Source organism: Aspergillus nomiae, assembly GCF_001204775.2.
Source record: "Aspergillus nomiae NRRL 13137 chromosome Unknown contig00401, whole genome shotgun sequence".
In the NCBI taxonomy this organism is placed as follows: Eukaryota; Fungi; Ascomycota; class Eurotiomycetes; order Eurotiales; family Aspergillaceae; genus Aspergillus; species Aspergillus nomiae.
In genome coordinates, this window is record NW_015378456.1 from 1 (window position 1) to 23,928 (window position 23,928).

The 23,928-nt window shown below is 49.6% G+C and overlaps 10 protein-coding genes across 10 annotated transcripts; 6 read left to right on the forward strand and 4 right to left on the reverse strand.

Annotated features, from left to right (window-relative positions):
• Positions 1-878: 878 nt before the first annotated feature.
• Positions 879-2,465, reverse strand: ANOM_008758 (AAA family ATPase VPS4; the record flags this gene model as incomplete). The annotated part of the gene is made up of 4 exons (XM_015554014.1): positions 2,070-2,465; positions 1,668-2,000; positions 1,159-1,609; positions 879-1,100 (listed from the first exon to the last, which is right to left on the reverse strand). The coding sequence occupies exons 1-4, from the start codon at positions 2,366-2,368 to the stop codon at positions 879-881; spliced, it is 1,305 nt and encodes a 434-aa protein (XP_015402789.1). The 5' UTR covers positions 2,369-2,465.
• A 289-nt stretch (positions 2,466-2,754) lies between these two features.
• Positions 2,755-3,513, forward strand: ANOM_008759 (tubulin-binding prefolding complex subunit YKE2; the record flags this gene model as incomplete). Its single annotated transcript, XM_015554015.1, has 4 exons — positions 2,755-2,901; positions 2,993-3,188; positions 3,251-3,311; positions 3,378-3,513. Coding segments are annotated over 4 exons (405 nt in total), but the record flags the coding sequence as incomplete, so codon positions are not given.
• A 401-nt stretch (positions 3,514-3,914) lies between these two features.
• Positions 3,915-5,977, reverse strand: ANOM_008760 (2,3-bisphosphoglycerate-independent phosphoglycerate mutase; the record flags this gene model as incomplete). Its single annotated transcript, XM_015554016.1, has 5 exons — positions 3,915-4,294; positions 4,362-4,944; positions 5,001-5,738; positions 5,802-5,838; positions 5,913-5,977. Coding segments are annotated over 5 exons (1,572 nt in total), but the record flags the coding sequence as incomplete, so codon positions are not given.
• Positions 5,978-6,253: 276 nt separating this feature from the next.
• Positions 6,254-6,916, forward strand: ANOM_008761 (RNA polymerase II mediator complex middle subunit MED9; the record flags this gene model as incomplete). Its single annotated transcript, XM_015554017.1, has 1 exon — positions 6,254-6,916. The coding sequence occupies one exon, from the start codon at positions 6,254-6,256 to the stop codon at positions 6,914-6,916; it is 663 nt and encodes a 220-aa protein (XP_015402795.1).
• Positions 6,917-8,126: 1,210 nt separating this feature from the next.
• ANOM_008762 (glycine hydroxymethyltransferase SHM2) lies at positions 8,127-10,066 on the forward strand. Its single transcript, XM_015554018.1, has 4 exons — positions 8,127-8,206; positions 8,268-8,318; positions 8,375-8,739; positions 8,802-10,066. The coding sequence occupies exons 1-4, from the start codon at positions 8,171-8,173 to the stop codon at positions 9,760-9,762; spliced, it is 1,413 nt and encodes a 470-aa protein (XP_015402792.1). The 5' UTR covers positions 8,127-8,170; the 3' UTR covers positions 9,763-10,066.
• Positions 10,067-10,383: 317 nt separating this feature from the next.
• On the reverse strand, positions 10,384-12,086 carry ANOM_008763 (putative prenylcysteine lyase; the record flags this gene model as incomplete). Its single annotated transcript, XM_015554019.1, has 2 exons — positions 10,384-11,888; positions 11,945-12,086. 2 exons carry the CDS (start codon positions 12,084-12,086, stop codon positions 10,384-10,386), a joined length of 1,647 nt encoding a protein of 548 aa, XP_015402793.1.
• Positions 12,087-12,570: 484 nt separating this feature from the next.
• ANOM_008764 (small subunit rRNA maturation protein TSR4) lies at positions 12,571-13,919 on the forward strand (the record flags this gene model as incomplete). Its single annotated transcript, XM_015554020.1, has 2 exons — positions 12,571-12,696; positions 12,765-13,919. 2 exons carry the CDS (start codon positions 12,571-12,573, stop codon positions 13,917-13,919), a joined length of 1,281 nt encoding a protein of 426 aa, XP_015402797.1.
• Positions 13,920-14,491: 572 nt separating this feature from the next.
• Positions 14,492-15,496, reverse strand: ANOM_008765 (CSN8/PSMD8/EIF3K family protein; the record flags this gene model as incomplete). Its single annotated transcript, XM_015554021.1, has 3 exons — positions 14,492-14,932; positions 15,010-15,076; positions 15,327-15,496. 3 exons carry the CDS (start codon positions 15,494-15,496, stop codon positions 14,492-14,494), a joined length of 678 nt encoding a protein of 225 aa, XP_015402798.1.
• A 383-nt stretch (positions 15,497-15,879) lies between these two features.
• ANOM_008766 (uncharacterized protein) lies at positions 15,880-18,876 on the forward strand (the record flags this gene model as incomplete). The annotated part of the gene is made up of 11 exons (XM_015554022.1): positions 15,880-16,162; positions 16,222-16,343; positions 16,400-16,546; positions 16,605-16,725; positions 16,773-17,288; positions 17,339-17,429; positions 17,484-18,025; positions 18,085-18,173; positions 18,221-18,291; positions 18,349-18,441; positions 18,507-18,876. The coding sequence occupies 11 exons, from the start codon at positions 15,880-15,882 to the stop codon at positions 18,874-18,876; spliced, it is 2,445 nt and encodes an 814-aa protein (XP_015402796.1).
• Positions 18,877-22,100: 3,224 nt separating this feature from the next.
• ANOM_008767 (glycoside hydrolase family 16 protein) lies at positions 22,101-23,242 on the forward strand (the record flags this gene model as incomplete). Its single annotated transcript, XM_015554023.1, has 2 exons — positions 22,101-22,897; positions 22,954-23,242. The coding sequence occupies 2 exons, from the start codon at positions 22,101-22,103 to the stop codon at positions 23,240-23,242; spliced, it is 1,086 nt and encodes a 361-aa protein (XP_015402799.1).
• Positions 23,243-23,928: the final 686 nt, after the last annotated feature.

The window sequence follows — 23,928 nt, forward strand, 5'->3', positions numbered from 1 at the left end:
GGTGTAATTGCCGTACTACTTCTGTTTTTTTTTTTTTCTTTTTTTTTTTTTGCGTTTGTTTCGATATAACCAGTTCATTCTTTGGCTTACGACTTATTTCCAAGTGATTCCCCAATCTGTTCATATTGGTCTCTAGGTTTTCTTTACTCCGCTGATTCTGTTTACGGGGGCGTTTTGACTGTTGGATGAAAGGATGGATAGGACTTATAGCTAGCCTGTCTTGCTGTTGTCTGGACATTCTGCATATATTTTATAGCCTGTACGGGTTGCTGTTTTTTTGATGATCAGGATAATTGAATGAGAAATGTGAAGCTTGTGAACTATGGCTGTTGTTTGGTTTTTGGCTCTTTTTACTTAACTGTCCTGTGTAATTGCAAGAGTTCACGCTCTTGGATAACCATCGATCAGGTCTTCTGTATGAATATAGTAGCTATCTAGTCACCAAAAATCAGAATTGCAGATTTGTATGAGCTAAGCTGACATTCGACGCCAAAGATGAGGATGTAACAGATAAGCATTGTTCATTAGACTTTATTCTTCAGACACATGATTCGTGAAATCAACATAATGAATTTGACACTGAACAGACACAAACTCAGCCCAAACTAGTTCAAAACGGAATTGTAACGCCTGGCCTCGCCTTGCCGAACAACGGTAACGCTTCTAACACCGGGGTCGTGGGAAGGGTGAATATAAGAGGGACGTGTATAGGACCTGCAAGGTAGCCGCTTGAGAGAGAATGATGTGAGATGTATAAACGTGGAATATCTCTCATTCGCTCAATCCAAGAGAGATGAAGAACGGGGGTAGTATGCAAAAAGGAACTGGTATAGCAATATATGGTTTCAAGGATAGAGGGCAGGGATTTGTTATTTGGCCTAAGCGCCTTCGCTGCCAAATTCCTTGGTCCACTCCGAGTTCCTCTGGAGGTCTTCTTGACTGACGGTGGGTCTCGAGTTGCGAACTGCTTTAATAAAGTCTTTCAGAACGAGCGGTGGCTCCAGCAACTGATCTGCTTCCACACTCGTCCATGTCATCTCCATTGCACCTGCGTCTCCTGGAGAGCATGGTGTTAATTTCTCTTGCCCTTCAACCAAAACCTGGTGACGAGTTAGCCATCTTGCGGTTCAACTTGTAAGCCGAACTATGTGGTCTTACCTTCTTGTAATGCGTGGCTGTTTGAATTTTACGGATCGGTTGCATAAGTGCATCCTGAACAGCGATGCTAATATCACTGCCGGAGTAACCCTCGCTCATCTCCGCCAATGTTCTGTAATCGGCTTGTGTCATTTCACACGGTGTTTGTCCGACAGCTAGCATGAACATTTTCATTCGTGCATTGATGTCGGGAAGACTGATGTGGACTCTCCGCTGGAATCTGCGACGAATAGCCGCATCTAATTGCCATGGAATATTCGTTGCGCCCAGAATTAGAACACCCCTAGAATCCTTTCCTACACCATCCATCTGAACCAGCAATTCCGTCTTGATACGGCGAGATGCCTCTGATTCTCCCTCTCCACGAGGGCCACAGAGGGCATCCACCTCATCGATGAAGATAATAGCGGGCTTGTTCTCTCGGGCCATATTGAAGAGCTGCTTCACGAGCCTGTTATGCGTCAGAAAGTGCCCGAAACACATGCGCTGAGTCCGCCCAGAGACCGTACCTTTCACTCTCACCCATCCACTTCGATACTAGATCACTGCTACTGACACTGAAGAATGTACTGTTTGCTTCCGTGGCCACGGCTTTGGCAAGGTACGACTTTCCGGTACCGGGAGGCCCGTAAAGCAAGATGCCCTTCCATGGCTGTCGTTTCCCCGTAAACAGATGGGGAAACTTAATAGGTAATATGACCGCCTCCTTCAATGCCTCCTTGGCGCTCTCGAGACCTGCTACATCCTCCCACTTCACGTTCGGCTTATCCGACAAGATCGCACCAGCAAGGGCGCTGCGTAGCTTCTTCGAATCAGCGTCTTCGTTATCGTCCTCATTCTTGCTAAAACCACGCATATATCAGCACCCACTATCCATACAGAAACAGTATGGAGACGACTGGAATACGTACTCGCCCTTCCCACTGCCTTGCGCCACCTTGCCGTTGGCGCCTACCGCACTTGGCTTCTTCCGACTCTCCGTTGCTTCAAGGTGGGTCTTGAGCTTCTCTGCGCGATCTAGATATTCGCCCGTTTTCGCGCGAATCATCTCCTTGGACTTGGGGTTCTTCTCCCATTTCAGGGCGAGCATGAATAGCTCCAGTGCGGCGTAGTAGCCCTGATAAGCCTTCTCGTACTCGCCCGAATTGTCGAGCTCGATGGCCTTCTTCACGGCGTCAATCGCCCGCCCCAGAAAGTCCGTGTTACTCATGATTGTTCGGGGTTGTTTGTGCGTACTCCGGGTTTGCTAATGGAGCCCGTAGGGGGGATCGTCTCGGTGTGTGGAGAGAGGGAGGAGGCCGGAGGCGGGGAGTGATTGAGGTCTGCCTGAATGTGTTGGAATGCGGGAAACGGATTGGGGGGTAAGGTGCGAAACAGGACAGATCAAGACTAGACAAAAGCCGGACCCATTCGACTCTAGAAAATGGACCAAGAGGAATACAAGCAGGTATCAATCGACCGAGTTCTTGGCGGGATGATTGGAGGGGAGAAATGGCAAAAGGCGGCCTAGAGTGATGTTTACCGTCTTGCATTTTCTGCCGTTTCCGCTCTCTATTTTGCCTGAAGTCCCCGCCATAGAAACCACTTCTAGTACGGAGGAGTTGATATTAAACCCACACCACTGATCTATTACTACCACAATTGTCGATACTCGCTTGCATAACTTTGTCACAGTAATAACCATGGCGGATGCACAGAAACAGATGCAGGCACTCTCGGACGAGTTCCAAAAATTACAGACCGGTATGTCAGGGAACCCTTGGCCGGAACTCCCCCCACTACGGCACCGATGTGACCACCATGCGCCCGATACTGACACGGCAGTCATCCTTAGAACTGGATAGTTTTGTCGAAGCTCGCCAGAAGCTTGAATCACAGCAACAGGAAAATCAGGGAGTCCAGAAGGAGTTTAACTCATTGGATGACGATGCGAATATCTACAAGCTTATCGGGCCGGTCCTGTTGAAGCAAGATAAAAACGAAGCTCTGATGGCTGTCAATGGACGTCTTGAGTTTATTGAAAAGGAGATGTGCGTTAAAGAATTTAGTCTGGGAAGGTTAACAGTTGAGGTTGTGCTGACAGAGTGAGCAGTAAACGGATTGAGGGACAAATCAAGGAAAATCAAGACAAGAGTGACAAGATGCGAGCAGAGGTGAGGGGTGTCTCTGGATACCAACTAAGCACAGGGCCAAGAGCTGTTTCTGATCCTTGTTCACAGATGCTTCAATACCAGAGCCAAATGCAACAGCAAGCGGCAGCTACATCCGCCTCCGCTTGAGCTTGAACACATATTTAACCCGTTTCATAAAAATGGAGTCTTCGGCGCTTACAGGTCAGAGCGCAGAAGCAAGCCCACACATCTGGGAAAAGGAGTTGGTGTGCTTGAGCGTGACCCCATTTGCCAGTTTTGGGGTTACAGGTCACTTTGCGCACCGTGGCCGTGGTGGACATTGACCACGATGATGCTACATCGGTTAGAAACGGCTACCAACTGGGGCAGGGGTTCTGCGAACTCGGTTGTTTGATCATTTGGCAGATCGCAAGATGGACGTGTTGTGGAATTGTTCAATGGCTGGTTTGAGTTGGCGATGGCACAATTGTCGTAATACGATATTCTCTACCACATAACACGGTTGGATACCTTGCAGTAGCTGTACTGCTTCGCTGTCAGACAATCATCCATTTCTGTACAGTCAATGTAGTTCCTAGGGAGCCTTTGCGCTGCATAACGCAATGTATTAATGCTTTATGAGCCTTCTTATGCGCTTTAAGAGGATAAGATGAATGTATGTCCATGGCCTCTAAATTCTATTTATGCTACATCGACCTGTCAATCATTTGAACTCCATAACTTTCATGTATTCATAACCCGCTCGAATCATCTCTAGATGTGGCGTTAGGACGATCTATATATTAAAATATCTTTATGCCTTAACCAGGAGATTCTGTCCGGACATCTCCTCAGGCTGCTCGATGCCCATGGCAGCGAGAACGGTTGGTGCGACGTCTCCAAGCACGCCACCCTCCTTCTTGAGGCTCCAGCCCTCAGGGGCATTGGCCATGATGAAGGGAACCTTATTGGTGGTGTGAGAGGTCTTGGGTGTGCCCTTCTCAGTGAGCATTTCCTCGGCGTTTCTGGAAGAAAAGAAGTCAGCAGGGAAGCTCGCCCTACGGATGATCTACATGGATGGTGAACGCTTACCCATGGTCCGCAGTGATGAAGAGGACATAGCCGTGCTTCTTGCAGGCTTCATAGATGGCACCGATGGCCTTGTCGGTAGCAGCAACACCCTGAATGGCAGCTTCATACTTACCAGTGTGGCCAACCATGTCAGGAGGAGCAAAGTTGTTCATGACGAACTCGAACTTGCCCTCGCCAATGCGGTCGGCCATCTTCTGACCGACGGCCTCAGCGCTCATCTTGGGGTCCAGGTCGTAGGTCGCAACCTTGGGGGATGGAATCATGTCGCGGACCTCGCCAGCGAACTGCTTCTCAATACCACCGTTGAAGAAGAAAGTGACGTGAGCGTACTTCTCGGTCTCGGCAACGTGGCACTGCTGAACATCCTTCTTGCTGAGCCATTCAGCGAGCACGTTACCCATGTGCTGAGGGGGGAAAGCAAGAGGGAATGTGTAGTCGGTCTTATACTGGGTCATAGTGGTGATGTGGATGTTCTTAGGGTAAGGGAAGTCGGGCTTAGGGGTGCGGTCGTAGTCACCGAGCAGCTGGGTGATTTCGCGAACACGGTCGGAGCGGTAGTTGAAGAAGAAAAGAGTGTCATCATCTGTCAATTTTCGTCAGCCATCTGCACACTGCGGATCGTTGAATAGGCCATCATACCCTTGACCCGGCTCTCCTCGCCACCAACGATGATGGGCTTCAGGAATTCGTCGGTCTCATCCTTTTCGTAGCGCTCGTTGACGGTCTTAACAGGGTCGGAGGACTCCTCGCCCTCTCCCGAGACAATGCCCTTCATGGCAATTTCAACACGATCCCAGCGCTTGTCGCGGTCCATGGCCCAGTAGCGTCCAACAACAGTGGCGATTTCACCAATGCCGATTTCCTTAGTCTGATCAAGAAGCTGCTGCATATACTTGGTAGCACTCTTGGGCTCGGTGTCACGCCCATCGCCGAAGAAGTGGATGAAGACCTTGGGAATCTCCATCTCCTTGGCAACCTTCAACAGGCCGATCAGGTGGGTGATGTTGGAGTGGACACCACCGTCGGAGACGAGACCCAGAAGGTGAAGACGACCATTGCCTTCCTTGGCACGTTTAAAGGAGGCAACGACATTCTCTACTTTGTTCAATTCGCCCTTCTTGAGGGTTTGGTCAATACGGACACTGTCTTGCCAGACCACACGTCCCGCGCCGATGTTCAGATGGCCGACTTCACTGTTGCCCATGAGACCTTCCGGCAATCCAACGGCAAGCGACGAGGCATCGAGCTCGGAGTAGCCCTGGGCAGTCTTGGAATCGGCCTCGGCAAAACCGGACATGAAGGGAGTCTCTGCAGCGAGGATAGCATCACCATCCTTGCGGGAGTCGGGGCCGGCAACACCCCAGCCATCGATGACGACTGGTTGGCCGTGTTAGCAATTTGTTATGGAAAGTCGGATCGCATTGCGGCGCAAGCACTTACTGAGGACAACTTTTTGGTCGACCTTAGCCATAATGAACTGCCGAGATAGTTAATTTCCGGACAACTTTTAACTAATTTTTGAGGGAATTGAGAAAGGGCAGAATCAATTACCAAAAGAAGGAGGTCAAGTAGAAGTGAGAGTAGGAGAAGAAGGTGGTGGAGAAAAGGAGGGAAGAGACGAAAGAGGAAAATATAGGTTGCTCGGTGAGAAGCAGTCGTATCGGGTGATGAAAATGGAGGGGGAGGGGTGTTCCGCCGGTGACGCTTTTAGGGTGAGTGTCAGTCAACTGGCCTGCTGGTGCGACGTCACTTCTCTTTAGTCAAAAGTCACGGGCGGCGACCGGTTGTTCTCGTCCGTTCTGCGTTACCCGTTCCGACTCTTCCCTAAACAATTACCCTGATCAGAACTACCTTCACCTTCGTTCGTCGCAAAGCCCTTACCTGTCCCCGCAATGGCTTCTCGATCCCCGGCGGCGATTACTCCACTGCCAAAATTATCGTCGGCTCCCCAGACGCCCATCGTGAGGGATACAACGGCTGTACCATCAACAGTACCACAACCTGTCCCCTTCCCTCCTCCACAGACGTTCGATATCATTCCGCCATTGCACGGTCTGCTTCTCCGATTACTCTCACCACAGGCGAATACGGAAGGTGTATCAAATGACACACGAGCCGCCGAAGACTCTGGTGCAGCTACCGCTCCCACCGGCACCACGTCCACTGCAGCAGTCCAGTCCCAATCTCACCCACAACAACAGCAATCGGCTGCTGGGAACCAAAATAATGACGGCCATGGCGTAATGCCCACTGTTTCCTCTGCGGCACCAGGTAGCGCCTCCGCTGCGGCCGAAATAGCTGCGTTGAGTTCAAACGCGCCTCCACCGCTAGACATCAAAGACCTTCCTACCGAGGCCAGCTCCATCAAGATTCGTATACAGAAAGCACAAGCTGTGGTGGAGAGCCTGCCTGACGTTCACCGTTCAGTTGTGGAGCAGGAGAAGGAGATCAAAGAACTTGAGCACAGAATATCTAGACTCAAATCGGTCATCTCCGATTTTGGGAGAAGAGCCGACCCTGCGAAAACAGAGACAACAGAGATTGAAGCAGCTTGAAGGGGTTCCACCACGACAGGGTTGTCTATTCCACGGCGGATATTCCCACCGTAGGGTAACAGATTTGACCACAGAGATTGCCTTGTGATTTGCAGTCAGCGAGAGAGGGTATTGGATGCATCATGGAAGCACAGCTTGGATAACAACTTGCAAATCCCGACGATGGCTTCCCAGCGCCAGTGTGGATTGTAGACGAACACATCGGTTTGCTAAGATCTGGCTAAGCAAGGGATAGTAAAGCGTGCTAGATACCTTGGGGGCATTCAATGGATGCCGGCTTTCATGAACCCTAATGGCGTTGCTACATGGCAGACCTCGTTACAGCTAGCTGCCTGGCCCCGATAAATTTGGAGTTCACGTAAGAGGCCTGATTCATCCTTCTTAGAATGGCAAATGGAGGACATCAGAGAAAGAAGAATTACAGTGACATGATGGTGGATTCTGCCATCCCGATAGTATATCTTAGAGCGTTGCGCCTGGCATGCGTTGCTCGGGGAGGGGTGGTAGTATGTCGTGCTCACCCCTCAGTGACTCCCACGGTCCTCGTCCCATGTAAATGATGGTGGATCGTTATGTCTGCCACCAATTGATACATACAATTAACCTTTTCTTTTGCTCCTTTTCCCTTAAAATTAACCACCATTATTCTTAGTAATGTAGGTAATGAGGAGAAGAACAAACCCGATCTCCAACTGCACAATATTCGTAAACGCGAAAAGCGCACGAAATCATTGTTTGCATCTTCTCCAACAAAAAGAAAGCTGGGCTTGGTCTCCTCCGTACCGGATGGAGTACGGAGTATACGGAGCTATCATCATGTGACTCATAGCTCTCCATTAAGTTTTTCATTTTATACTTTTTTCATTTTTTCCCCAAGGGAATGACGACTAACCCCAGGTGGTTAGAGGCCCCTCACGGTTCCAACTCCGGGCGAATCAGTTTTCCGGTGAGGGGAGAACTGAGCTCCGATGTCGTTCCCGGTGGCCGACGCCCACGGTTAGTAGTACGAAAAAGTACTCCGTAAGATCCCTGGTCCGAGCCTGTTTCTATTGGATATGATAAAATGTTAAAAAGGCGGGACAGTCTTCCTGAGGCACCCAACACCCCACTAATACTACGGCCTGGTCTCTATTTTCTCTCTTCTGCTTCTGCTTCTCCTTCTTCCTCTTCTCTCTCTTCCTTTCACACTCCAATTCTCTCTCTACACATCTTTTCCCCCTAGTATTCTTTGCTGTACTAGCATCATCTTTCACAATGGCCACCTACGCTCTGTCGCAGGCCCACCGGGACGTGAGTATTGGTACATCTGAAATTTTTCGTGCCACAGTCACTGACTCATGAGGCAATGTAGCAAATGGAGAAGACTCTCGTTGAGTCCGATCCCGAAATTGCCCAGATCATGGTAAGTCCGATCTGATTCAGTCAAGATGGGTCTTGAACTAGTCTAACAGTTTGCAGGAAAAAGAGATTCAGCGTCAGCGTGAATCCATCGTCCTGATCGCTTCGGAGAACTTCACTTCTCACGCCGTTTTCGACGCCCTTGGCTCTCCTATGTCCAACAAGTACTCCGAGGGTTACCCCGGTGCCCGTTACTACGGTGGTAACCAGCACATCGATGCCATCGAGCTCACATGTCAGGCCCGTGCCCTGAAGGCCTTCAACCTCGACCCTGCCAAGTGGGGTGTCAACGTTCAGTGCCTGAGTGGCAGCCCTGCCAACCTGCAGGTCTACCAGGCTCTTATGCGCCCCCATGACCGCCTGATGGGTCTGGATCTCCCCCACGGAGGCCATCTGTCCCACGGTTACCAGACCCCCGCCAGGAAGTAGGTTTCACATCGTCTAGCAGTGGTTTCGTCGTCTCTGTTGCTAATTGAAAACTGCACAGGATCTCCGCCGTCTCAACTTACTTCGAGACCTTCCCCTACCGTGTCAACCTCGAGACTGGTATCATTGACTACGATGCCCTGGAGGCCAACGCTGAGCTCTACCGCCCCAAGTGTCTGGTTGCCGGTACCTCCGCCTACTGCCGCTTGATCGACTATGAGCGCATGCGTAAGATCGCTGACAAGGTCGGCGCTTACCTCATTGTTGACATGGCCCACATCTCCGGATTGATCGCTGCCGGTGTTATTCCTTCTCCCTTCGAGTACGCCGATGTTGTCACTACCACCACCCACAAGTCTCTCCGTGGCCCCCGTGGCGCCATGATCTTCTTCCGCAAGGGTGTGCGCAGCACCGACAAGACTGGCAAGGAGATCCTGTACGACCTTGAGGGTCCCATCAACTTCTCCGTTTTCCCTGGTCACCAGGGTGGTCCCCACAACCACACCATCACTGCCCTTGCTGTTGCTCTCAAGCAGGTTGACACCCCCGAGTTCAAGCAGTACCAGCAGCAGGTCTTGAACAACGCCAAGGCTCTGGAGAACGAGTTCAAGCAGATGGGCCACAAGCTCGTCTCTGACGGTACTGACAGCCACATGGTCCTGGTGGACCTCCGCGCCCATAAGTTGGACGGCGCTCGTGTTGAGGCTGTCCTGGAGCAGATCAACATTGCTTGCAACAAGAACTCCATCCCTGGTGACAAGTCTGCCCTTACTCCTTGCGGTATCCGTATTGGTGCTCCTGCCATGACCACCCGTGGTATGGGTGAGGAGGACTTCAAGCGCATTGCTCACTACATCGACAAGGCCGTCAAGATCTGCAAGGATGTCCAGGCTGAGCTCCCCAAGGAGGCCAACAAGCTCAAGGACTTCAAGGCCAAGGTTGCCTCCGAGACCGTCCCGGAGATCCTGGAGCTGCGCAAGGAGGTTGCCGCCTGGGCTTCCACCTTCCCTCTCCCCGTTTAAATGTGATACCAAAATTTTCTGTGTTTCATTTGTTTAGTCTTGCGAGTTCAACATCTTTGCGTCTAAAATGGATTGGGTGTGTTTTACTAGGGGTTTATATCGGTCTGCTTTTTCAACCTTACGCGGGTCACGGGATATGAGTATGTGAACGAACAAAATAGCATTGGATGGCTTTTCAACACCTCTTCAACAGGACAAAAGTTCATGTCTACATCATCGGGCTGGACCTCCAGCTCTTAAATGGATATGCTTGCCATTCACGAACATTTTTTAAATATACATTAATGAATTTTTTTTCACAAAGTTACATCCCAGTAACCCCCAGAACTGTAACGTAAGCAATGAAGATGTAGAGAACCAAGGATATTCATTATTATTCCCGCCTTAGGGCTCTATCGCGACGTCAAGTTTGAATCATCTAGATAACATTGTATAGCACAAACCAGTCATGCCATCATATCAACGCGCAATTTATGCCACAGACGTTTTAGTAAACCCCGAATGATACACGCAGTGGAAAAAAAAAAAAGAATAAGAAAAAGAAAAAGAATAAGAAAAAGAAAAAGAAAAAGAAAAAGACTATTAAGCCCAGAACAACTCTCGCCGATAGTTTATCTCCACCTACAACTCAACCCTTTCTTCCCAGCCCACGACGGGGTCATCATCTACAGTTCCCTCTTTCTGTTCCTGCCATGACTGGAAGAGCAACGTGGCGACATTCTTACCCATCAGCGCGCTTGTCTCCATCGTAGAGATGAAGCTCTCAATCCCACCGGTGTACCAGATATTAGGGGACAAGAGTGTCTCTTCGAATGTGACTCGTGGGTAGAGGAACGGGTAAGGATACCAGACCTTCTCGTGATGCCAGCTGATATCCTGCCGAGAGAGATCGCCAATAGTCGAGTTGTTCTTCACAGGATCGGATGGGCTCTCCAGACCCAAGATGCTTCTTACGAAGTCAGCTGATAGCTGTTCGGGTGAAAAGACCTTGTAGACGTAGTGTTTCGACGAGTTCTGGTCTGGGGATGCCGGGGGGTGGTCCACTGTTTGGAGCGTGCTGATACTCCAGAAACCAGTTGGACCCACTCCTGCCTTTTCGGAGCCCAGGTCCAGGTCGCTGGGAACGGTGGTAAGAATAGTTTCGGGGGTCTGGGCACTAGCCCCTTGGAGGTTAAAGAATTTGGGTGAGAGCTTATGTGGTGAGGAGAATAGGGTCACATGGAGTGTTACAAAAGGAATCTCATCCGGCTGTTTTTCCACGGGAGGAGTGATCGAGAGCTCGGAATGTTGCAAGGGACCAGCAATCACTACTTCGTCAAAAACGAGCTTCTGCTCCTTCGAGTTGTTGGCCTTGTAAGTTAGAGTTAAAGTGTTATCGGCATTACGTTGAATGGAAGTCACTGTGTGGTTTAGTCGAACATCGGCTTGCGCGGCCTTCAGCATTCCTTGAAAGATTTGCCAGTTTCCACCCTTGATAGACACTGCTCCATCTGTGGCCATGCATACCATAGACTCGAGGCCATGTATGAGACCCAGATTCTGTCCGTAGTTGACCCGTGTGCTAGCTTGTATGATATCCCGAGAGAAGTCAGGAGATATGTTATTCTCCTTAAGGAAAACGTCACCGGGGGTTGAAGTTGAGTCTAGCAAGCCCACTGCGGCGGCTGCGGCAGTCAGGGACCTAAAGGGAAACATAGGTTCTTCATAGAGTTTCAGGAACTTGTTGACTGTGCTTTTCATCAAGTTCTGGGTCCGAATGGGTGCCCAGCCGTAACGCCAGAGTAGCTTAGGAATGTTCCACCAACTGTTACTCTGGAGCACAAAGACAAACTGCTTCCCATCCCAGACGCCGATACTATCATCAGCTTCCTTGGGCCGGGCTGCGTCAGCACTATCGACAAACAGACCGAGCTCTTTGGATGCGTTCATGAGGTTGTAGTTGACCTTGACGAAGATCGATGCACCTAGCTCCACGGGATATGCCGGATGGTCTAGAACATTTACTGTGGTTGACCGACCGCCCACATACGAATCACGTTCGAAGACAGTGATATTGACTGGAATTGAGGATGCATCTGCATGTTTGCGGAGAGAGTATGCAGTGGAAGACCCTCCCGCTCCAGCTCCTGTGAGCTTCATTAGCCTCTAGTATACCAATGTTAGCCCGAGCCTAGTTACTCACCGATTATTGCCACTCGCTTAGGGACAGTATCAGAGGCTTGAGTGAATGAATGCTCCTTGGCATCACCGAGTGATATAAAACACAGTGCTATGACATAGTGTATGGCTAATAGCCAGAATGAAGGTTTAACAAAGACCGCCATGGGCAAATGAACGGCACTAAACTGTGAGGACTCCGTATTAGCGGCAAAGTATCCAAGCGATCATGGAACGTGCACTACTGCACTGCTCAATACTCAATAGCCACACTACACTGTTCTTCTGATAAATTGCGGTTAATGTTATGATTTAAGGATATGAGGAAGGACGGCAGTTGCAGAGAGATAGAGAATGAGAGACGTCAGACAACAAGGCACAGAGCTGGTGACGAATCACAGAGTGGTACGGGGTTGTATTGGGGCTAGTCCCCAACTGGACTAGCGTATCGTGAACCCCGTATCGCTTATCGGCCTAATCTTTTTTCTACTGTCTTTTTTTTTCTCTACTGGACGAATGGAGGGGCTGATTGCTTTTATATGTTGACACCTTCTGTGCACACTTATTGTCAACTGTTCATAAATCAATATAGTCAATTTCCTAGTCTAGTTTCCTTGCCAATTGTCTCGCCACCATATTAACCTCACAACTATGGATCCTTATGACAGTGACTCGTCGGGGTTTGAAGAAGAGGACTTCACGGAGACCAGTGTGCTTTTGGGATACGCTTCGGAGGAGCTGTTAGATGACTCGATTAGTCACCTCGGAGGTTGGCCAGTATGTGATTGTTTTAGTCTCAATGGATATATGATGAGCACACAAATACTGATCACCTTTGACTTCAGACATGGCTGGACGATTCGACCCCGCCCCCAGGCGAATTCGCCAATTGCAAAGTCTGCAACAGCCCTATGATCCTCCTCCTCGAATTGCACGGTGACCTCCCCGAACACTTCCCGGATGATGAGCGACGACTGTATATCTTCGGCTGCCCCAGAAAACCGTGCAACCGCAAGCCCGGCAGTATCAGAGCCTTACGCGCTACACGGAAGTTGAAGAGCCAGCCAGCGCCCAAGAAAGAGGAAAAGCAGGAATCAGTAAAGGAGAAGGAAGAGCAAAAGAAGCAGGCTGAGGCTCCCAAGCCGGATCTTGGAGCAAGTCTGTTTGGGGCGACCTCTCTCACTGGAAGCGTCTCTGCGAACCAGAACCCTTTCTCGACCAGTTCGTCCTCCGCACAAGCCAGCAACCCGTTCGCTGCCCCTCTTGCAGCACCCCAACCGGCCAAACCAGCCGCTTCATCGAACCTGTCCGGAAATTCCCTTTCCGAATCATTTGCGGACAAAGTTCGAGTTTCCTCCCCGCCCCCGACTATCAAGCCACCCGAGGCCGGCCCCGCTGCACCTTGGCCTCCGCAGTCCGACTTCCCCTCACCGTACAAACGGTACTATTTAGATGCGGAGTACGAAACGCTTTCTCGTCCACCTACCCCGAAAATTCCCGATAACGTTGTCATTGATAACACCGAAGATGATGCCAATGGTGGCTCGGGCGCAGACCTGAAGGATGCCCTAGAGTCTGATCTGGACAAAGTCTTCATGAAATTCTCAACCCGTCTTGGACATAACCCCGAGCAGATTTTGCGATATGAATTCCGTGGCTCTCCCCTCCTCTATTCTCACACCGATGCCGTCGGAAAGCTTCTTTACGACCCCAAGAACCCTACCTTGGGCGCTAAGGTGACTACTACTGGAGGTCCGAGCCGCATGCCACGCTGTGAATACTGTGGTAGCCAGCGTGTTTTCGAGCTGCAGCTCGTGCCTCATGCCATCAGCATGTTGGAGGATGGCCGTGAGGGGGTTGGACTGGGCCCCAAGGATGATGGCATGGAATGGGGAACCATCATTCTTGGTGTCTGCAGCAAGGACTGTGGCCCCGAGAAAATTGGGGAAGTCGGTTGGCGTGAGGAGTGGGCGGCAGTGCAGTGGGAAGAATCAAAATAAACGTACAGGCTCATGACTGATGTTCTATAATGCTTATGACCGCATAGACACTATCAACTCAAGTTCAAAGATTTATATCTACTTTTTCCCGTGTATCCTATGCAGATGGGGTGCTATGCAGGGTGGCTCGCTCAGTATTACGGTTAGACACATGATCTCCTACTGGAGTAGATGCAAAACGGCCCCAGTTACTGAGAATTCTCAGTCATCTTTGCTCTATGGGATATCTTCTCGAATATAAAGAAGTAAATAACGGAGAGAAAGAAAAGTTGTTTTTCACATAGACAACATCATGATGATGAGAAACATAAGTGATGTCGAGCAAACACGTAACGCCACATGCGCCGGTCCTGACTTCCCAACCCTCCTCATGCAGGTCTATCCCCGTCATCATCATCTTGGGCTCCGAGCTCGTTTCGTGGGTCTGAAGCGGACATAATCCTTTTACGAGCCTTTTCAATCAAGAAAAGACGCGAAGCGAAGATCCATATACACGGTTGGATCTTCGAGGCATAATATTAGCAAGAAAAGGAAAGAGACACGGTTAGATTTTCGATTAGAGGAGACTCCGCTCAAGCGGCCTGCTCGAATCCCCGTCTGATAACACGGCCGAACATCTCAACACCGACGCGCTCGCTCTTGACTTCGCTGCGGGCCTCGTTCTCCTTGTTGGTGGGGACCTTGACAACAGTGCCGTTGGGGCCGGACTTGTCGACCTCCCAGCTGCAGACCTCGGCGACGAACTTCTCAAGGGCCTCACGGCTCCTCAAATCAAGCCATTGCTCGAGAACCTCGGCGTTGATCTCACGGAATGCCTTGCCAACCTCAACAGCGATGCGGATGCGGACCAGCTCCTCGAAGCCGGCGACATCGGCGGTCAGATCGGCGTAGAGATCATCAGAGTTCAAAGTGGACCAGAACTGAGCGTACTGGGCAGACTCAAGGAGCGTGGAGAGGCGCGCGAGCTTCTGAACAGATTCAACGAAGTCGGAGGTCTGAGATGCGGCCTGGGCCTCGGCGTGGAGGGGAAGGGCTGAGTGTGGGCGGGGAGCAGGGCGAGGCAAAGAGAGAAAGCAGGGGATGGGAAAACGGTAAGCGCCTTAGCAAGGATGTTGGTGACGGTCTCAGCCTGGAGAAGGTGGGGGTTGAATTGGTAGCTGCCCAGGAGGTGTTTAAGTTAGCGAGAACGATGAGAAAAGTCCAGGAAACTCATTCAGCGACAGTTGATGATTTTGAGGGCTTTATCAGAAGTATGTAATCCTCGACATCCCTCATTTTGAGGTGTCCGTTAATAGGAAACGTGATAATAATAAAAGTATCTCTCCATCATTGAAGCCCGGCGATATTGAATTTGCAAGGTCGAAGCTCTCGGAACAATTGCGTAAACAATCAAGCGCATGCACTCACAGCTTCAGCAATGCCAGGTTGGCATAGCAGTCGAATGTCCTGTCCTCGCACTGTTGTACAACGTAGTCCTGGAAAACGGTGGTCGTCTCGGGGTTGTATCTGTCCAGGCCGTTGAGGATGGCATCGATATTGGCCGGCCGAGTCTCACACTTGTCGAAAGCGACACCCATCTTGACGATTTCTGGTTTCCTTGAAAAGATCGTTTGAAAAGAAGTTACCCCGGATGGGAATTTCAGTGTGGACCTTAACGGAAACGGGCGATAGCGAAGCGCGTGGTACTAATCGGACTGCGGGATGGCTTTTTTGGTGGGATTTTTCGATTGTGTCGATGTCGATGTGCGGGCACTCGGAGCATCGGAGCCCCAGAACGGCATGTTTCTCCGATTGGTATGTAGATCGAAGTATATCCAACCATCTTGCTGATTACTCCGCATTATAGGTAAACCCCGCTAGACACGTTATAAATACTGGTCCAGTGACCTCTGGAGAATGATTTCAGTTGGGAGTCTCTTTTCTCTTCGGATGGTGGAAAGCCTTCAAGTGAACGTGCACCATGCGACTTCTTATATCTTGCCTTACCCAGCCACTAGCCCCCTTGTTGCTGGGATTGATGACGACAGCAACGGCTCAGTCCATTGATTATTCACAATATGTGAATCCTTTGATAGGCTCTGAAGGCCCCATGCCCGGGAAAGGCTATGGAGGAGGAGACATTTTTGTTGGTGGTGCTCGGCCATTTGGCGTAACCAAAGTTGGGATTGACACGACAGCTGCAAATTGGTCGATTGCAGTGCTTAACGGTGGCTGGACCCCTGATGGGAATGTGACCGCCATTAGTATGTATCCCTAGCATGAGTTTCCCTATTCGCTCGCAAAGACCTGAACTTTTATGCAGGCATGATGCACGAGAGTGGGACTGGAGGCGCACCGAAATATGGGATTATCCCACAGATGCCTCTCACCGACGTGTCGCCGCCAGTGAATATACTCGATAATCTCACATATAGCCAACCGAGGGTATAGTTATGCTCTACTTATATCAATCATTCATTCATAAGTTTACAGGCGAATAGGTCGGCCAAGACACCGCTAGTGTGGGCTATTTCAAAACTCAACTACAAAATGGCATAAAAGTGGAATTATCGGCATCCCGCCACGCCGGAATCATGCAGTACTCTTTCCCAAAAGGCGAGAAATATGTCTTGGTTGATGTCTCGCACGTACAAACTCCTTTGCCACAATGATTCAGTTCTAGTGCGTAATCTTACTGCCTTATAGTACCTTCCTGGATCACCAAGTGACCCGAATGGCCAATACTATATTGGTGGAAAGATTCAAGTTCATGAAAATGGTAAAGAATATAGCGGATATGGGACCTATGTTGGTGGCTGGAATAATGGTTGGTTGTCCATATATTGATCTCGAATCTATGCTGAACACCAATAGGCGCCCCGTTCACTGTCTACTTCTACGGGGAGTTTTCCGAAACCCCGGCATCGGCCACTACGTTTACAGGTAGAAACACCGACCCAATGAGGCAGTATCAAACCTTCTCAAATGGGGGAATGAGCTATCCAACCTATGGTAATGAGTCGGATACGGCAAGCTCAGGACCTATGAATGACCGCGTAGGCGCGCTCTTTCGCTGGGATCTTGTGGAAGAATCACAAATCCGTTCAAAGGTCGGCATCTCGTTCATATCCACCGAGAAAGCTCGCTCTTATATCCAATCCGAAATACCCTCATGGGATCTTAGCGATGCAGTAAAATCGGCAGTAGAAGAATGGAATCAAGACGTCCTCAGTAAAATAAGAGTGCCCATTGATAGTACCACGAACCAGACACATGTGCGACTACTATACAGCTCCCTCTACTTTATGCACTTGATGCCATCCGATAGGACAGGCGAGAACCCACTTTGGCATTCGGAGGAGCCCTTTTGGGATGATTTCTACACTCTTTGTAGGTATATACCCTACTTGAGTTCGCTTCTTGGGCTAAATCTTGACTAGGGGACATCTTCCGGTGTACAATTAGCTTCTATCATATATTTCAGCCTTCTTACTACGAGTCCATGATCCGGGGTCTTATTGATATCTGGAGGTAGGAGCTCTATCACCTGGAAAGACTGAACCTGAGCCTAACCACTATACACAGATACCAGGGCTTTCTACCAGATGGGCGATCCGGAAACTGGAATGGATTGGTTCAGGGAGGCTCGGATGCTGATAACATGTTAGCTGATGCATACGTCAAAGGTCTTCGTGGCGCGATTAACTGGACGGATGGTTATGCAGCAATGAAAACAGATGCTGATGTTATTCCATACAATACCTACGATCCCACAGACTTCTCCGCAAGCACGAAGGAAGGCCGCGGAGCCCTAGGAGACTGGATTGAGCTAGGCTATGTATCGCAAGACCGGAACACGCGCTGTATTTCCAGGACTGTTGAGTACAGCCTCAATGACTTCGCTCTCAGTCAGGTTGCAGCGGGCGAAATGCCCAGTGATCGGGAGAAGTACCTCAATCGGTCTGCAGGGTGGCAAAAGATTTGGAATCCAGACGTGCAGAGTTTAAATTTCACAGGGTTTGTGGCACCAAAATTTTCCAATGGTACCTTCAACAGTAGTGGATACGATCCGTTATACTGCGATGAGTGCGAGTGGAGCTCCTATACTTATGAGGGTACACCATGGGGTGAGTTGCAATCATTGTTGTTGGTCTAAGGGATGATCACTGAGATCAGGTTGCTTTAGAATATTCCTTTGTCATCCCGCATGACATGGAGACACTGATTGAACTCATGGGCGGCACTGACACCTTCGAGTCCCGCCTAGACCTTATGGTAAGAGACCCAAGAGTACAGTTGACGGGCGCTTACGCCATGCGTAGTTCAAACCGAACATGTCTGTTCAAGATTTGGGCCCCAATGGTGCCGGTATCACCACACTTGTCAACATTGGGTATGTCAGGGTTGTAGCACTGGGACAAGCTGGACCTAGCTAACCTATTCAACAAAGGAACGAGCCTGATTTCGCTACACCTTACCTCTACAACTATATCAATAAACAAGCCAAGAGCGTGCAAAGATCCCGCAGCCTTGGATCCCAATAGTAAGGGGGAGACCAGAAGATACCTTACTCCAAACATGCGGTGCTAATTCGAACTTGTGTATTAGCTTCAAAGATGCCCCTTACGGTGTCCCGGGAAACAGTGACGCCGGGGCAATGAACTCATGGCTTCTATGGCAGATGCTTGGGATTTACCCAGTTGTCACGCAACCCGTGTACTTGATCTCGTCTCCATGGTTTCCCGACCTCAATATGACCATTAATGGGAATCAGACCTTGCGGATCACTGCGACAGGGCTAGATCAGGGGTATTATGTGCAAAGCGTGAAAATAAATGGCCAGCCCTGGGAGAAGAACTGGTTCGAGCACAAAGATCTCATGGAACAAGGTGGCAGCATTGAGTTCGAACTTGGCTCTGAGATGAAGGCTTGGGAGACCGGCAGCGTACCCCCTTCACCGGGACACATGACGATATAAAAAGGCAGAGAGATCTCCTGGCGTGCTAAATTTAAATATAGTATCTATAATGAGATTGCCGCTGCCAATGACCTAATGCACAAGGTAATCTAACGAGAAATATATGAGGGGTGTCTACTCCGTACTAATAGTACAGTGGGGTGGTCGGATCGCCCTAGTTCCGTATGGATTTCGTATTGATAATTCGATCTCCATTCACTGGTGATTCCCTTTAAAATGGATGAATTTCTAGGATTTGATAACATACCCTATCCTTTTTGTGCAGGCTGTAGTTGATTAATGCATACGATCTTCGCTTTGTTCGCGCGTTCTCCTAGACAAACTTCGCAGCGCGCGGGCACTATACGAATGCAGATTAGACGTTTTGCCGTCTATCGATGGAACATCGAATTGACGTAGTGATGATTAACAATAAGCTTAAGTCAACACGAAGTCAATCAGCCAGTGGTCAGGTTTGGGCGATCGGCCGTTGTCGAAGGATTCGCGAGCCTTGTTTGCCGAGATTGCGTCACTCCCGCGACTATCCAACATCCGATATATCGGCGGCATTGGGAGAATGTGCATTGCTCCAGCAAGGCTGTCGTCAAAAGACAAGGGGGAAGTAACCGAGGGATATTATAATCAGAACGTGGGGCAAACTCATCCTCTGTAGAAAACTTCCTAAAGTGCAATCAAGAATGCGGGTCCAACCCTCCTCCGATTTGCATCCAACGGCACATGGAAGCGGAAGCGCCATCGCACAGACGGCATGCTTACTGCATGTGAATAAAAGATAAAAAAAAAGAGCTAAGACAGCCCGCTGTGTCCTCTTATTGGAAGGAAGTCACGGATCGGAAGTTAATGGCCTTGCTTTAGGCGATGGAGATCGTCGCAGGATCTGTGACCCTCGCAAGACGTGTGGTTGACGTCAGTGAGTGAAAAATCCGCATATCGATGATGCTGTGCGGAAGCTTCATATATGTTGGGTATTTTGTCCTGGTGGTCATTACCATTTCCATGCCTCGCAGACTCTATAAATAATTAGAGTAAACTTGCTATCGGTCCACCATCATGGTAAGTTGCGAATGGATCCCATGGATCCCTCCATATCGGCCCGAACCAGGAACCGTGGATAATCCAGCCTCTGATCATTCAATACCAATGGTCCCTGTTAACATTTATACTTAGGCTCCAACCTTCTTACTTCAGGCCCGTCAAGCCTCTGATAACTGTCCCGACAGCATTTCGGGTGGGGGCATTGCTGGAATCGTCATTGGGTCGATCGCGGGCACGCTATTGCTTCTGTGGCTCTGGAGAGTGTGTTCGTTGCCCGGGGCCCAGGGCGGCGGAGAGCCCGATTATGGTTATAGCAGCTATGGTGGTGGAGGAACTGAGACTCGCCACCGGCATCGACGTCGACGAAGTCCAACGTACTATGAGTACGTGGAGAAACCGAGCGTGAGGAGACCAGCGAAGGTCTATCTCAGCTGAGATGATATGGATGGAGCACGTGGGATGTATAAATATATTTATGGAAACTCAACAACCCCTTTCCGGGTTTGGCTGGGATGTCAGGTGCTGTGGAATGCCCGGAGGCTGTCACTATTAAACTGTATTGAACGAACGGTACGACGTCATGATTCAGGAAAATACCGACATAATACCTGCCGACTGCTATCGGTCAGGTCGGTCTGGAGATGGAGCCACTACACGAACTTTTATGATGAACGGACTTTGCGTTTCAGTCTGAACCACACATGGGGCGCGGTGTAACATCGTGCGGATTTTGTATGGCCCAAGGATATTTTTTTCTTCTTCTTCTCAAGCACAACGTAAGGGATGTTCATGAGAACCTTACATCTATAATAACATTCTTGAAGTGGTCGCAGATTGTTTCAAATGCATGTAATTCGTACTCCGTATTGTATGCGGACTGTATGTACGTATGCAGGGACAATACATGTACACTTGAGGTCTTTAATTAGAAATTTCGTCGAAGTGCTACCACACACTCTTCTAATAATAAAATCGCCCAGCACTTAAAATCTTTGCCGGGGCATTGCCACCGGAGCCACTCACCGCTGGAGAATTATAGCAAAGGCGCCTATGGCATGGTACTACGACTGCACAGTATTCAATTTGTAAGGCCAAGATGGATGGATCCTTTGTTGCCAACGCCGAGGCTAGTTTCACTTATTGGATTCCACATCTTGCATTTTCATTTGCTGTGGTTCAGGGGGGGATTTAACTCGGAAGGGCCACCGTCACGGGTGCCACCGTGCCACCAGGTTTATTATACTCCAGGGAAAAAAAATAATATGAATGATCTTCCTTCGTAGCCGTACCCGAAATTGTGAAGATCAAGACGTGTTCGTCCCAAGTTCCCCGCGTATCACATATATGACAGAAATATCCTACCCTTGATAGGGGGTCCTCTCCTAAGAACTACTAGTAGTCGTATCATCCCATATAGTGCGTTTCCGTGGGTTTTCCAGATCAAGTTTCAAGGGCCTTATCAAAACCCCTGCAGAATTTGTGTGATTGGCAGCGATAGCCCCAGATTTGTTTGACCTTTCAGGGCCGGCGCAACGCTAGTTCTGATGCGGTTAGGGTGAGGGATAGGGACCCTAAGCTACTTACCACGCTAGGCTAGCCGACCAGTTGCACTAGCCACCCTCGGCATTAGTGCGTGCATCCAAGACCGATAGATTCCCAGTTTTGGACTGCTCAAACCTACCCCTTAAACCATTGGGACCACCAATTAATACTGCAGATGGAAGGAAAGAAAAAATGGATACAGAACGCCGCTTGGCCAGTGCCGACGACAGAAAAAGAAGGGCAAGAAAAAAAGGACGCTAAGAATAATTACCCGGTTTAATTAAAGCAATGGAAATCGCCGCCATGGTTGTTCTTCTCAACCCTCCTGTCGTTCCCCTCCCATTCCCACCGTTCGTCGTTCTCTTTCCATTCCTTCTCCCGGGTGGACATCAATTTCCTCGTGCGACGTGATCGCACATCCAGTCTTTAGTTCGGATATCGTCACTCTTTTATACTTGGCCGCTGGTGAGAGAGAATCGATTGTTCGTCGTATTACCGACCCCCCTTTCCCTCCTTATCTGAGCCGAAACAACTCGTCGACTTGAATCCGGGGTTTAGCTTTTGCGTGTTCCACTCTGTTTTATATATCATCCACAATCACTTCGAGGAACGGGAGGGGTTTTCGAGACTACCTGTCCCTTCCCACCATGTCGCTCTTCAATGTACTGGCCCTGTTGATGGCCTTCGTCTGTTCGGTGACCGCTCAGACATGGACCGACTGTAACCCCCTCAACACAACCTGTCCCGCAGCACCGGCGCTGGGTACCAATCACACTTGGGTCTTCAATGAGACTATGGACGACAAGATTTGGGAGGTCACGAATGGCCAAATTGACTGGAAAGACACTGGCGCCGAATTTAGTATCAAGAAGAAACTCGATTCTCCAACCCTGCAGTCGAAATTCTTTATCTTCTTCGGCATTGTCGAGTCCCACGTCAAGATGGCGAAGGGCGGCGGTATCGTCAGCAGTGTGGTGCTTCAGTCAGCCGATCTAGACGAGATCGACTGGGAGTGGGTCGGCTACAATACCTCTGAGGTCCAATCCAACTACTTCGGCAAAGGCAACGACACCTCGTTCAGCCGTGGTGGCTTCCACTATGTGGAGAACGCCGATACCGAATTCCACAATTACACCACCTACTGGACTCAGGAGAAGCTCGAGTGGTGGATCGACGGCAATCTGGTCCGCACGTTGAAGCCTGAAGATGCCCTGGATGGTAAGAACTACCCACAAACGCCTAGCAACGTTCGTTTTGGTATCTGGCCTGCCGGTGATTCAAAGAACGCGCAGGGTACGATTGAATGGGCTGGTGGTGAGGTCAATTATGATGCCGGCCCTTATACTATGGTTGTTCAGAACGTGCGCGTGCATGACTTCCATACGGGCAAAGAGTACAACTACACAGATAACTCTGGTTCCTGGGAAAGCATTCAGGTTGTCTCGTAAGTCTTTTCCCTAAACCCGAACATCTATGACTTGGTACTGACATTGAGATTAGGGGTAATTCCACCACCGTGGAGGAACTGAACAAAGAGCCATCGAAGTCTCTGGCGGAGAAATGGGCAGCCCTGCCTAGTGCGGCTAAGATCGGTGTTTACTGCGGTGCCGCAGCTGCCGGACTTCTTCTTATCGCCGGAGGCGCATTTACTTTATCAGACAGCGCAAGAAGGGACGTCTTGAATACGCCCTCGACGACGCGAAATGGAACACTGAACGAAATGAGCAGAGCAGCCTGCAAACCACCTGGAAAGCAAGCGAATGGGGAAATAAAGGTTATCAACCGGTGAACTAGCCAAGACTTCGTCAGAAATACCTAGGGATACGACAACACTATCCCTGCGTTGATGATGAGAACGAAACAAAGAATGTTTTTCAGATGTCTTCTGCCACGCCACCTGCACAAAGGGTCTGCCATGCTGGGTCCTTGTGCATGTCACAGCAGAGGTCGAGCGAAATGATCTCGCGCCAGCTTTGCTGGCCAAAGTTGCGTGGGTTGGTCTTCAATCTCGGGGTTTCGGCGTCGTTTTGGCAGAGCGTATTGGGCTCATGATTTACCTCGAAATCCTCTTCCCTATTCTTCCCATTTTATGTCCATATTTATACCATTTACTAACTTTTTGTATCGTGTTTGCAACTGGACACTTTCTTTGATTGTATATACCAATCTGCATTGTATATCCAATTTTGCAGCCTTCTCTACTTTTTTCTCATTAGATGGCGGATGGCATACATAGCCACGCCTATTCTATCCCATAAGTTCCTCTTGGATAACCACATCTTACTTTGCCTATTCAGAGTTGAGCTTGCCCAGTGTGTTCAAGCTGCCGTACGAATTAGTGGTGATAATAATCACTTGGAAACATCATCGAACTCAAGGATTGGAGATGTCTTTTAGCCCGTCTACCAAAGTCCCACCAGGGGAAGACGATCTAGTGAATGAACCCAGAGCGGGGACTAAGGGGTACTGTGCAGG